Source organism: Diprion similis, chromosome 10, assembly GCF_021155765.1.
Source record: "Diprion similis isolate iyDipSimi1 chromosome 10, iyDipSimi1.1, whole genome shotgun sequence".
Lineage (NCBI taxonomy): Eukaryota > Metazoa > Arthropoda > Insecta > Hymenoptera > Diprionidae > Diprion > Diprion similis.
The window spans coordinates 9,592,729-9,605,609 of record NC_060114.1 but is presented as its reverse complement, the minus strand read 5'-3'; the positions used below and the strand labels follow the sequence as shown (position 1 = coordinate 9,605,609).

The 12,881-nt window shown below is 41.4% G+C and overlaps 3 protein-coding genes across 3 annotated transcripts; 2 read left to right on the top strand and 1 right to left on the bottom strand.

Moving 5' to 3' along the window:
- Positions 1–156: 156 nt before the first annotated feature.
- On the top strand, positions 157–3,065 carry LOC124411173 (adenosylhomocysteinase). The gene is made up of 7 exons (XM_046890122.1): positions 157–313; positions 724–914; positions 1,449–1,790; positions 1,870–2,085; positions 2,205–2,431; positions 2,516–2,681; positions 2,806–3,065. Exons 1-7 carry the CDS (start codon positions 286–288, stop codon positions 2,935–2,937), a joined length of 1,302 nt encoding a protein of 433 aa, XP_046746078.1. The 5' UTR covers positions 157–285; the 3' UTR covers positions 2,938–3,065.
- Positions 3,066–3,277: 212 nt separating this feature from the next.
- On the top strand, positions 3,278–6,010 carry LOC124410907. Its single transcript, XM_046889629.1, has 8 exons — positions 3,278–3,459; positions 3,766–3,873; positions 3,959–4,168; positions 4,253–4,744; positions 4,832–4,901; positions 4,997–5,159; positions 5,409–5,645; positions 5,746–6,010. Exons 1-8 carry the CDS (start codon positions 3,433–3,435, stop codon positions 5,771–5,773), a joined length of 1,335 nt encoding a protein of 444 aa, XP_046745585.1. The 5' UTR covers positions 3,278–3,432; the 3' UTR covers positions 5,774–6,010.
- Positions 6,005–12,402, bottom strand: LOC124410906 (GATOR complex protein WDR59). The gene is given in 21 exon segments (XM_046889628.1): positions 6,005–6,508; positions 6,601–6,854; positions 6,979–7,139; positions 8,129–8,158; positions 8,597–8,723; positions 8,783–8,980; positions 9,054–9,187; positions 9,277–9,473; positions 9,546–9,699; positions 9,777–10,040; positions 10,120–10,328; positions 10,412–10,478; positions 10,616–10,695; positions 10,789–10,948; positions 11,041–11,190; positions 11,401–11,534; positions 11,642–11,855; positions 11,911–12,046; positions 12,116–12,165; positions 12,306–12,372; positions 12,374–12,402. Coding segments are annotated over 21 exon segments (2,940 nt in total). The 5' UTR covers positions 12,388–12,402; the 3' UTR covers positions 6,005–6,368.
- Positions 12,403–12,881: the final 479 nt, after the last annotated feature.

Sequence of the window (12,881 nt, the reverse complement as noted above, 5' to 3'; positions counted from 1 at the left end):
ATCGTTAGTTTGGAAGGTCTGGAACACTGATCGTGAGTCTGGAACACTGATCTCTACTTATAGTAGAGATCAGTGGTCTGGGAACGACGGTGGTGGGGATGGGCCAACTAGTAGGATTCCACATTCAGCACAGTCGCTTGCGCTCGTTAGAATACACAGCGCAGTCACGTACGGCGTCTTTGGTAGCCCAGCAAGTTTTGCACTGCCAGAAATACTTTAAACTATTTACTGATCCAGTTAATTTTTGATTTCTATTCTAAAAATTCACCCAACATATCTGTAAGAATGGCAACTAAACCAATGTACAAAGTTGGTAAGTTTAATCACATGGAAGAAAATATGTATGCATGTACTGATAACTTGTGAGAATCGAGAATTGCTAACCCAGTATGATAGCGGAATAAGGACGCTGTGTTCACTGTATATTCTGATAAACTTGCACCCGCTTGTTTCATTATCTATATGTTACGCGACGCCTATTCTGTCAATCTTCCGGCTTTGTCAAAATTACGCGTAAACCATTATTTCACCGAGATTTAGGTTAGTTACGCTTCACGTGGCCCGGCTCAGCCGGTCAAAAATAGCGAGCGGTTCTCGTAACACGAAATTGAACAAATATACAATAGACGACCTGCAGTTAAGGCTAACTTGGCACTATTCCGAATCTAAATCATCCCATAGCTAAGGGATTGGAGTCGTAATCGTTTATTCACGCATTTACAGCGGATATTTCGCTGGCGGAATGGGGAAGAAAGGAAATAATGCTAGCCGAGAATGAGATGCCCGGTCTCATGGCCATCCGTCGTAAATACGGACCTTCCAAGGTGCTTAAAGGAGCGAGGATTGCCGGATGCCTTCACATGACTGTGCAAACAGCAGTGCTGATCGAAACACTGACTGAGCTCGGTGCAGAGGTAGAGTATAGTTTCTCAATTGTCTATCCATGAGGGAGGTTTAAATTTTTTGAAACTACTTGCAATTTCTGATTTCTTGTGCCAGCGACTCAAAAGACTCATACACGATCATTGATAATGGCATAGAGAAAAAATTGTTAATGTCAATGTGCTGGAAAAGAAGAAAAAGAAAGAAATTGGTACGGTAGAAGGTCAGCGTTATATATCTACTCTTCCAGATAGAAGCGTTCGTGATCTAATCTGAATTTTAAAATAATCTATTCTAAACAAACAATGATTTATTATGCCAATGATTCGTTATCTGAGTATCCATGACCCCGGGCAGTTGAATACGACTTGGCTTGCACAATAGTAAGATGAATGATAATTTGTTACGCCAGAGCTCGAGGAGTTTCTAACTCATGCATCTGAGGTTATTCACTCGTCAAATAATACTACTTTTCTCACATCACAACTGATTTGGTTGTGATCGGGTTGTTTTCCCTTATGCCACTTAAAAACCTTTGACTCATTATCCTTATTTTGTGATTTCAGGTACAATGGTCCTCGTGCAACATTTTCAGTACACAGGATCACGCGGCAGCAGCTATAGCAAAGACTGGCGTCCCAGTTTATGCATGGAAAGGTGAAACTGATGAAGAATACATGTGGTGTATAGAACAAACTCTAGTATTCAGAGATGGAAAGCCTTTGAATTTGATCCTAGATGATGGAGGAGATCTGACCAATCTCGTCCACACTAAGTTCCCTGAATATCTGAAAGATTGCCTCGGTATCTCAGAAGAAACGACAACTGGTGTTCACAATCTTTACCGTATGCTTAAAGACGGAAAGCTCAAAGTACCTGCGATAAACGTCAATGACTCCGTCACAAAGGTACGGAAAAAACAAGAAAATTACAAGTTAAGGTGTTTAACGCAACGTGGTAGTAATCATGATCGATGTTCTTTTACAGAGTAAATTTGATAACTTGTACGGATGCAGAGAGTCTCTAATCGATGGAATAAAGAGAGCAACCGATGTTATGCTGGCTGGAAAAGTGTGCGTAGTTGCGGGTTACGGTGACGTTGGTAAGGGGTGCGCACAAAGTCTTCGTGCTCTCGGAGGTCGAGTTATAATAACGGAAATTGATCCCATCAATGCCTTGCAAGCAGCAATGGAGGGCTATGAGGTAAATACGGAAATTTTGGATTTGGTGTCTTTGGATTCCTCGATTAAACAATCAGAGTTTTGTCTCGTTGCGTAATCAGATGAGCAATATAATTTATTTATTAACTTGTTTTATTGCAGGTCACAACGATGGATGAAGCTTCGAAAAAGGGACAGATATATGTGACGACAACCGGTTGCAAAGATATCATTCTAGGAGAACATTTTCTGAATATGCCCGAAGATGCTATTGTTTGCAATATTGGGCATTTCGATTGCGAGATCCAGGTTGCGTGGCTCGAAAAAAACGCGAAATCAAAAGTAAACATCAAGCCCCAGGTTGATCGTTACGAATTGAGTACTGGCAGGTTCGTTTTCTCCAGATCAAGAAACAGAAAATATCATCTCTGATTTGAGTTGCAAATCAATATTCTATAACAAAACATTTTCAGGCATGTAATTCTCCTTGCGGAGGGTCGACTGGTCAATTTGGGTTGCGCGACGGGTCATTCGAGTTTCGTAATGAGTACCTCATTCACAAATCAAGTCCTAGCCCAGATAGAGCTCTGGACAAAGTCCAGTTCGTATCCGATCGGTGTCCACATGCTGCCAAAGAAAGTGCGTGAAAAGACGCTACCGTAACGGTTTTTTATTTTTTAACTTTTTCAATTATTGTTATCATCATTATCATCCATCACGGCATACTATTGAGTTATCTATATTCCGTTTTTCCTCCCAACAGCTCGACGAAGAAGTGGCCGCCCTGCATCTTGGCCACTTGGGCGTGAAGTTGACCAAACTCACTACTGACCAGGCTAAGTACCTCGACATCCCCGTCGACGGCCCGTACAAATCCGACCATTACAGATACTGAGGCGTGAGGGAATGAGAAAGAAGAAACCGGAGAGTTGGGAGATGAAGAATGCGGATTTCGATCTGAAATAAACTAGAGGATTGTCTCGGATTGACTAAGGACGACTGAATAAAGGCGCGACTAAAATATTTTCCGTCTGTTATTTTTGTACCACCCTCAACATTGTCCTGATTTAATTTAACATTAGCTTACATCACACTGTCAAGTACATGCGTAAAAAATATTCATCGCTCATAAATAATGTGATTGATGCTGCAAGGATCGCGGGGACGCAGTGCGCGGGTGCAGGTGCACGCGCGGAACGCTGACGAAGGCGCTTGCGTCCGTGGGAATCCTGGTGGAAGGGGGGTTTCCTCCATAATCGTACCGCACTACGACTGCAGGGGTAAACTAGCGCTCTCCCACGATATTATGTAGAAAATCTCTCCTCGACGGTTTGTTATAGTCTGACGATTAGAAGATTCCGTGGAGTGGAGCTCTCTACATGGGATATGAATGAAGACCAAATCCCTTTACGCGGAGGTAATAATTGCAATATTTTAGAGAAGTTTTCGATCGAACTACTCGTACGGCAGGATCACGCGCAACGTCCGTGTCACGGCGTCGTAAATTAGGAAAGGAAAAAAAATCAATTCCCGACCTGTGTAACGGAGGGTTGTGAAAAGAACAACCTTCTTATCTGTCCTTTCATTACGCTCCGCAACGCGATCTGACGGAATTCAAATCACCAAATCGACTTTATCACTTGCCTTCTTCAATTCGTAATTCAGGGATAATGAGATGCGTATAACGAGAATACGAATAAATATCACCTTGCATGATTCACAGATATTGGCAGTGCTGCTGCTGTGTCAAATACCATGGCCAGGGCCGAGTGTTTTCAAAATATCATGCCCTCGAGACAGTGCCTCGGTGGTAAGGAGGATAGTACAAAAGGTGAAGGAGCAGTGGCTGACTGAATTTGTTATTCTTGTTATTTTGAGCATCTTCAATTTTTAATCGCAAACTTCCCCTTTCAAAGAAATGGATCCCCGTACTAAACAAATACCAAGTCGAGCTGCCCCTCGAGTGCCCGTTCCATAGAACCAGAGACATATTTCACCCTCAACAGGCGGCCAAATATCAGCATCGACCTTCCCAATGGACATGCGGGTTGTGTGGGAAATCATTTTACGAAGAGCGTCACCTGGACATGCATTTTGATAACAGACATAAAGGCGATATCAACATGGTCAGTACAGATGATAATTGTTATTAATTGTGCTATTATTGTTAGTTAATTACATTTATTTACAATAGCATCTTCCTTGTTAAGGCAGAGGATGCTGTCTGTCTAGCCGACTACTGCGATATCATGAGGTGCGATGTTCTGATAACCCAAGACTTTGAGGGGTCGTCAATAGACGATTCGAGTACCATCAATACAGACATCGAGGTATGGAGGGAAACGACGGCTCGTCAAACGACCCTAGCTCCCTCGACCGGATCCAGAGACTTGGCCAGGGTATTCGGCGACAAGTTTCAAGAGTCGCAAACCAACGGCGGCACTAACAGAGGAACGTTCCATCACTACTGCGACAGGCGAGATACCCCTGAAAATCATTTCACCATTAACCATCAGAAGCAGAAAATGATCGGTTCCGAGGATGAAGAAAACAACAAGACGCATGGCATCTGCGACAGCAATCATCTCGTCGACTCGGCTCTACCAGCTATCGATAGAAATCAGCAGCGGCTTGTCGAGCTACAGAAACTCAAATCGAACTGCAAGCCTGAGGAGCTTCTGAAACTGAAAATAAGATGCGAGGTGCTAATATCAACTATTTATACACCTTGCAACTGCTTTGTATCGATTTTCATGTTCTCTTACCAGTCTGTTTTTTTGTCCTTTCAGATTCTGGTACGTGACTGCATCGCAGGATTGCTCGTTAATCTCTCCGTTCAAGATTTCACGGAAGTTGAAGGTGTGTGGTTTCATGTCTCGATTGGGCTGCGTTTTAAGTTATTATTGATTTCTACAACGAACTTCACCTTACTTTTCGCTGTTTTTTGGCAACAGGTGAACTCAATCGAGCCGTTTGCTGGTATTTGACATGCGAAAAATACTGGGAAGATACGCGCAGACAGCAGCGTCAAATACCGTGGCACCTCTTGTTCATACTAGCCATGCTCTTATCATTGGGAATGTCGATGTGTTACTACATCATTTGGATATTATTCGAGTGAGTAATTAATAAAAAGAATCCTGAGGAGAGTCTAGATTTATAATAGACTTTTCCTTCTGGTTTGTTTGCTTTCATTACTTTCTTTAATTCCGCTAACTAAGTTTAAACGAATGCAACGCATCGAATTGATACAGGCAATGGTCGATCTGTCAGTTCTGTCCAAACTCTGCATCAAATCCATACAGTTTAATCATGGTCATTATTTTATATATCGTGAATATGTAAGTAATCAATTTGGAATGACAGTTCTGTGCATGAAATGAGAGCTGATGGAATGTCGGGGAATTCGCACTCATCATACAACAGTAGGAACAAGGAACTGCCGTCTCCGCAGCATGGTTCGAAAATTGATCATAATAAAAAAGATAGCAAAGGGAAATTGGAACCCGGACAAGACATGCCTTCCGTAGGGAGCTCTGAGACACCCGATCATTACATATACGTTGCATACCCACCCGAGCTGAAACGGCGACTCCTTGAAAGGTAGACTCACGCTTGACGTATGTTTGTATGTACTTTTACATGGCGTGTCAGCCAAGCTAGGTAGGATGGCAATGACATTTAATTTCTTGGTTTTTTACAGCTGTTACAATCGAACAACGCGCCTGTAGAGTGAAAAGAAGATCCACAGCCAGTTTTGGGACACGATTGACACAGCAATTTGCACACGCATACCTCTAGCTGTATTGAATATAGAAATTACATTTTAAGGTAAGGATTATTTTTTATGAGCATCAATTACCGTGCAAAGACCTACGTGTAAGAGCTGGAAGATGAAATTAAAACTGTACAGTTTATTCATGTACCGTTAAAAACTTGATTGCTAATAAAAAATGCACAAATAATAATTCGATGCCTATCTATATTTTGTAGCCCGTGGTCGTCGTCGAGATCCTAATCTTTTTTTTTCATCCGCAATAATCATACATATGTATACAATAGTAATATATGCCCAGAACTGTTTCGCTTAACTTATAATTGCCATGTTCAAACGATACCGATTTTATACAAACCAAGCCGAGGAAGCAAATGGTCAGTATAGAGAAAGTGGGGAACTTGTTCAAAATCCCCCCTTTCCACTGTTTGCCATTAGGTTATCCTGTGCATGGTTTGTATAAATAAGATGCGATGAAAATATGTCAATTGTTTTGAGACTACATTACTTTTACATTGGGGTGTGGTTGCGATGTAACAGTATAATGGCGATTAAATTTTCATAAGGCTAGTGCTCTCGTTGAGGCAGTAGCATCCGCAGCCTGTCGGACATAGTGTCTTGGTTGTAAACCAAGCGGCCAGGTGTTCGGTGTGACCTCCGTGTCCGCAAACTACGCAGACGTTGCTGGGTCCTGGAATATATATGAGTAGTGTGTTTAGGTGATTTTTCAATAGGATATCAGAGTGAATATCACAACTGAAAGCTGTACAATTAATTCCCTACCTCTGACGGATATGTGACATATGGCACATTGAAATGCCAACTGCCTGCAATTGTTGCACTGTGGACCACGACTAGATTTATTGCAGATATAACATTCAATTTGGAACTCTACAGCCTTGTGGGAATCGATCGGCGGTACACTGACGTGTTTTAGTACCTGGGCCCTAGCATCAAGCAGCCTCCAACTGTGCAGGACTTCGGCATATGCTTTTTTATAGCTATCGTAGAGGGCGGTATTTTTTTCGTCAAGAAACCTGAAAGAGAAAAGTACGTGCTGGTTTATGAACGACGATGTTTCATTCTTTCCCAAAATGGAAGAAATTTTGTTTGTTTCCTTTCTCTGACATGCATTACTTCTTTAATAATCGAAATTGTCACCTGATGTTCCGGACGGGATCACCCAATGTTTCCTGAACGAATTTGAGGTCATCAAGAGATTCTGACCACGAATTTGACCTATGTTGTTTGAGATTCTGAAAATTCCATCCCTCGAGCGTTGTATCTGCAGGATGTATCGTGTGATACGGGGAGCCGCCAGGCTGAAAATATTAAGCTTGAGTGAGTGTTAATTGAATGACAAGTAGAACATATATTATACACACAGATTTGGACTTATTCATTTATTACAGAAAAAAAGAGGGTAATGAGTGCCACAGCTGCGTACACGCAACAAATTATTGGCAAGCTTCAAGCTGTATGAAATGTTACCAATAGGTATATTAATTATTCTCTAGTGCATGCAAACTCATATATCATATTTTACCGAAATGTATGTATGCATGTCTGTACCTTTATTTTGGTGGAATTTCTCAAAGATTACCTTTTTTTTTATTCAGCAACCTAAAGTTCACTACAAGCTTATCAAATACGCTCTACCGAACTCTAATATACATGTGCATCAAAATACCAAATTATCGTAGCGCCAATGTACATGCATACATACATCGAGGCTAGGAACAGCCATGTAGCAGTCAATCATCAATGTTACATCAGTATACCTTGCAATATTATGAATAAAATATTAATATTGCTAGTACGTAACGCGTGCGACATGTTACGCATGTGAGATTAGAGTTACAAACCTTTGAGTAGGGCATAACTTGTTACACGTGAGTTACAAGTTATGTCACGGTAACGCTTCTTGTTACATCATGTTTCACCGTCAATACATAATTATCATGAAATTTTTTTTTAGGATAATTGCAGAGAGAGGTGTAAACTGCAGTTGGAATGCATCTACATGCCCAAATAAAAGCAGGAAAAGTTTGTTTAATTGAAGCTCTAAGTTGAAGGATATGACAAGGCATAGATTCTTTGTATTAGCTTAATATTTGTTAAAACACACGCACACACACACAGGTGAAAAATCTATCAATCATACGGTAAGCCCTGACGTGATAACCGATTGGAGGATGTGAAAGAATTTTTATTGCAGAAAACCGAAGAAGAATAACTTGCAAACCAAAAGCTGATCCGTCGTGGATAAAAATATCTATAGATACACTAAAGAATAATATTTATACTTTACCTTCTGCCACCATTTCCCAGTGGAAAGCCTCTACAACAGAGATAATAAAATGTCAGTTGGATAAGCAACGCATGCTTGGCAGACAAATTGTTATACACTACGTAAAAGCAAAGAAGGGACACAGAGGAATAAAGAAAGCACCGCAAACAGCAGCAAGGGGAGTAGCAATAGTAGCGGCGTCGGCAATCTGGTAGAACAGATCCATTAAAAAATGATGAAAAGAAAAAGACAGAAAACGCCTGCCTAAGTGAAAGTTCAAAAACTTCATTTATACATTTTGATAGCCATAGCAATGCACAAAGCATGCATTATAAAAATAGCAATGACAATAGTAATAATAAAAACAACCATAATAATAATAATAGCGACGGTTGTAATTTATGCAGTAGTTACCTACCAATTCAATTTTTCATCACAAGTCGTTGGATAGTCTACTTGGTACCTAAAACAATATTGTGTTTTACTTACACTGACGTTTACAGACTTGCTCACTGCACGTCCCTGACTGACATCTTGATTTTCAGAACGATAAGTAAATGTGCAGCTCAGCATACCTGCCATTTGTATGTCAGACTGGCTGGCGTAATGCTGTATACTGAAAAACGAATGAAGTTGATCATCAACGATCCACTTAATCTCGAATCCTGAACTCACAGAGAATGGATCAAGTTTTGACCAAATGGATGCAAGGGCCACGGAGTTTCGATATCGTTTGAAGAGAGGCTGGAGGACATCGGCTGCGATATGACGAGTGCGGCCAGGCACCAGGCTTGAACGAGGTCGGGTCGTTCGAGCGAAGCTGCCACTCCAGCGTTATACTGACACATTCCAGGGATGTCCGTAATATTGATGCTGCAGTGGAAGTATTACTTTATTCTCATTGTTCTGACATTAAAATATTCGGTACAAATGATAAAAGACTTACATGTACTTTTCAGCGAGTTCTTTATTAACAAAGAACAATGAGGAGGCGTCATAGATTGTAACCATCGGATGATTTTTATTAGGTGTTTTTGAGTGGAGCCTGGTTGGCGCGTGCAAACTACGTCTGGACCCTCTCTATTGGCAGATGAGGCGCAATGAGACAAACACTTCCAAGTTACTGGCAAAATTTTCAAGTAAGTGTATACAAATGATAACAAGTTTACCCGTTCGTGAAAGTAGAATGAGCTTATAGATATGTTGTCAGCTGTGTTTGGTTGCGAATAAGCCGGATATACATGGGGAAAATGACTACTGTTACCGACTCCCGATCCCAATGCGGAGAGAGCTCGCGGCGTTACGCTTTCCGGTTTTATGGACGGTCTTCTGGCGTATGGCGTTCGACCGAAACAAACTAGTATTCCTAGAAAAGATAGGCGTAGATTAAAATATGGGTTGGGTCTCTTGTTCTTCCCCTGGCTTGAGAATTCCTTACCTACGCAGCAAAATTTAGCACCAGAAGTCCGTGGGAAAGGAATATAAGTATCCTGGTAGTTTGGAAATATGGCACCGGACGTATTGAGAAAGTTGGCACTATGCGGCATCCTGTATCCCAAATGTTTACCCTCAGTCTCGTCGCTAACACACATCTATTTATGCAGGACGAAGTTGATCAGTTTCATATAATGGAAATCGGTAACTCGACAACCCAATCAAAAGTACACACCTGCTCCAAAGTTGTAATTAGCTGTCTTAAACACGGCTCTAGGCAGGATCGATTCTTTCTAACTCGTTGTTGGGCCGTTTGCTTCAGTACCTTCGAGAGCTTAGCCATCGCTGTATTGTCTATGGTTGTTCCAGGACAGAATTGAAAGGTCGGTGATGCGTTGTATGGATAATTACCAGGAAAGTTTACTTTCAATATAACGTTGTAATTTTTATTTGACGCTGTGACTGTACAGCTTCGTTGCTCCGCATCCATAGCATTCACCTGAAATGCAAAACACACGATACGTTTCAAGTGAGTCTGGAAATCAGTGAAACGCTCAAAGAATCACGAGTAAATTTACCTCAATGTTTGGAATATTCATGTTGATCAATGAAAATTCTTGCTGTAACGTTTTTGGCTGAGTCGGTGACAAAATATCTTTGTCGCTTGTTGAGTAAGTGATTGACTCGGTGCCCGTTTTACCTCCATCAATTTTCGACATGACAAAATTAATTTCTCTGTCGTTCGGTGTATCTTGAAGCTCGAGCTGTTGCATAGAACGTAATGTCCCTGAGAATTTGATTAGTCATTCATTGCAAATGGAAGGGTGATTCGCCTCGTAATTTCGTACTTGAAGCTTGCGATACACTCACTCAGGTTATTGTCTTCTGTGTACGGAGTATAGACAGATGTTCCATCATCCAAATCGTGTCCGCATAGCTGAAAAGTGCGAGGATTGATCGTATTTTTGTTATAAGTAATTTTTAATAACAACACCATCAATTCCGTACACTTAGATTTTGCAGATTCTCAATACAGAGTTTTAAACTGAATTATTTGATGATTATAGTGATTACCTTTTGTAGGAATGGATCGATTTTGAAAATTCTCAGGCACTGATCTTTGGACCAAGTTATCAATTCAAAGTCATTGGGTACTGCGGTAAGAAAATAACAGTTATCGTTGTCCTTTGACACTATTTAAAGAAGCGCAATCAATCATTTCAATGAAAGAAGACCTCTTGCAATACCTTTTTTCTGATGCCTCCACTGAAACTCGAGCACAACATCAGTGTGCCCTATAAACGTATAAATTGGAGCTGTAAGATTCGAGGTGTTCCACAGTAACAAGCTATTTTCCCCTCGCCTGAGCTGTGGTACAACTATCGTAACCAGACCTTCCCCAAATGGCTACAAGCAGACATAAATGAGATTTTCAAAACCTTTAACCAAATTCTCGCAACTATTCGATACAGCTAACATGACAAATGATTCAATTTTACCGTATATCTGGCTCTCCACACGGGTGCACTTGTAGTTAAAATACTTTCTGCTCTTCGTGGATTACTGACATCAAATATTTTCACTGTACAGTCCTGACTAGACGTTGCCAACTGATTTTGTTGAAAAGGACACCAGTCCAGACCATGTATCTTGAAAAATAAGAGGCCACTTATCCAAATGTACCAAGTCGGTAACTGATACGAAAATTGTTGAAACGATTGTGCAAAGTCACAATATTTGCACGTTCGTTCTATATATTTTAAGCCAAGCTTCACACAAGTTACAGTCGCCACTGTTCAATGTCCCCGATTTATAATCATTCACACGGGAATAATTAGGAAACAAAACCAAACTAATACCTTAGTTAAATGAGCAGCTATGTACTGCATTGGACTGTTCCCTTTTCTCTGATCCCATATTTTAATGTCGCCATCGTGCGCGGTAGCCACAATGTGTGGGGACAGACAGTTCCATCTGACCTGAGATGCTCCAGCTAAAACGAGATTTTTCGTCAAGCAACTAGTTCGTAACAATCAGGCAACAAGGCTTTATTGCCTTGGTTCTGAGAATGAAATGGGAAACCAAAATTAGGAGTCTTACCAACGGCAGAGAGTGACAAGCAGGGCCTACGCTGATCTCTAATGTCCCAAATGTGTATGAATGTGTCTATGCTGCAAGAGGCGAGAATGTCAGGCTCAGTAGGATGCCAGTTTAAGTCACTAACAACACGCGTATGGGCTCTGAGGCTATGCGTCGTCGTCAGGTCACGTCCATCTCCGCCGACAAAATTGAGTATTTCAACTCTGTTGTTACTCTATAGAAATAAAAAAGTGAGCCTCTTGTCATGGATCGTTGATTTTTCTACGTACGGATATAGCACAGAGATGAGAATTCTGAGGGTTGGGATTCCACTCGGCAGAGCCAACTTCGTACTTGCTCTGGCGTTGGAACTTTCGCAAGGTATCCGTGCCTTCGTCCAGGTGCTTGACGGCAAAGCATCTTCGCCTGCAGAGCCAGTGAATCGGTATATTTGACAGGCTTTATGGGAATCTGGTCGAAAGCATTGAAACTCACCCGGCCAGAAGAACGAAGCTCCCGGTTGTATCAACCGCCATGGTATTCGCCTGGTGTACATGGAGAAAAATAATTATTTGAGGTTTGGGGCGACGCTCGCTTACAAAGATCTTGAGAAACCGCGACGATACCCTAGTTACGTAAAATTAAAGTTAGTTTTTCAGTGGGCGACGCGAGTCGCTCGACTTACCTGCAAATCCCGGTGCTCGGCGACCACATAATCGCTACCCCAACGTTTTGACATTTTCATAAATGACAGGAGACTTCAGCATCACTTAGCATCGTTTGAAGCAATTGGAGGTTATAATGAATCATTGTGTACCATAACGTAGACTTGTTGATAGAGTGCAGCACTATCCAATCGGGATCACTCGAGTCCCGTGGCCCACACATCACTATCGGCATTCATTTCGGCATCACGTAAAAAGATAAGGTGTATCAGCGGGGTGACACTCAATGCTTTAGGATAGGACTCACGGCGTGATCTGACTCTTATTAGGGAGATGGTACAAGGATCAGTACCTGATGGTTGATCAACAAAAAAATTTTTCAAACAGGACCTTTATTCGACACCCAATTGCAAAGCATTATCACCTGAAACTTATTGTTAGAACTTTTAACCCGATGCGGTTATCTTGGGTCGCTGAAGACCCGAGCCATTTTTCTTTTGTCCCATTTCTCAGAATTAAGTACGGAAGGAATATCTATCCTCGCTTTGAAAAAACTTTGAGAGGCTGAGACCCTTCGCGCTGAATCTCATTCCCCT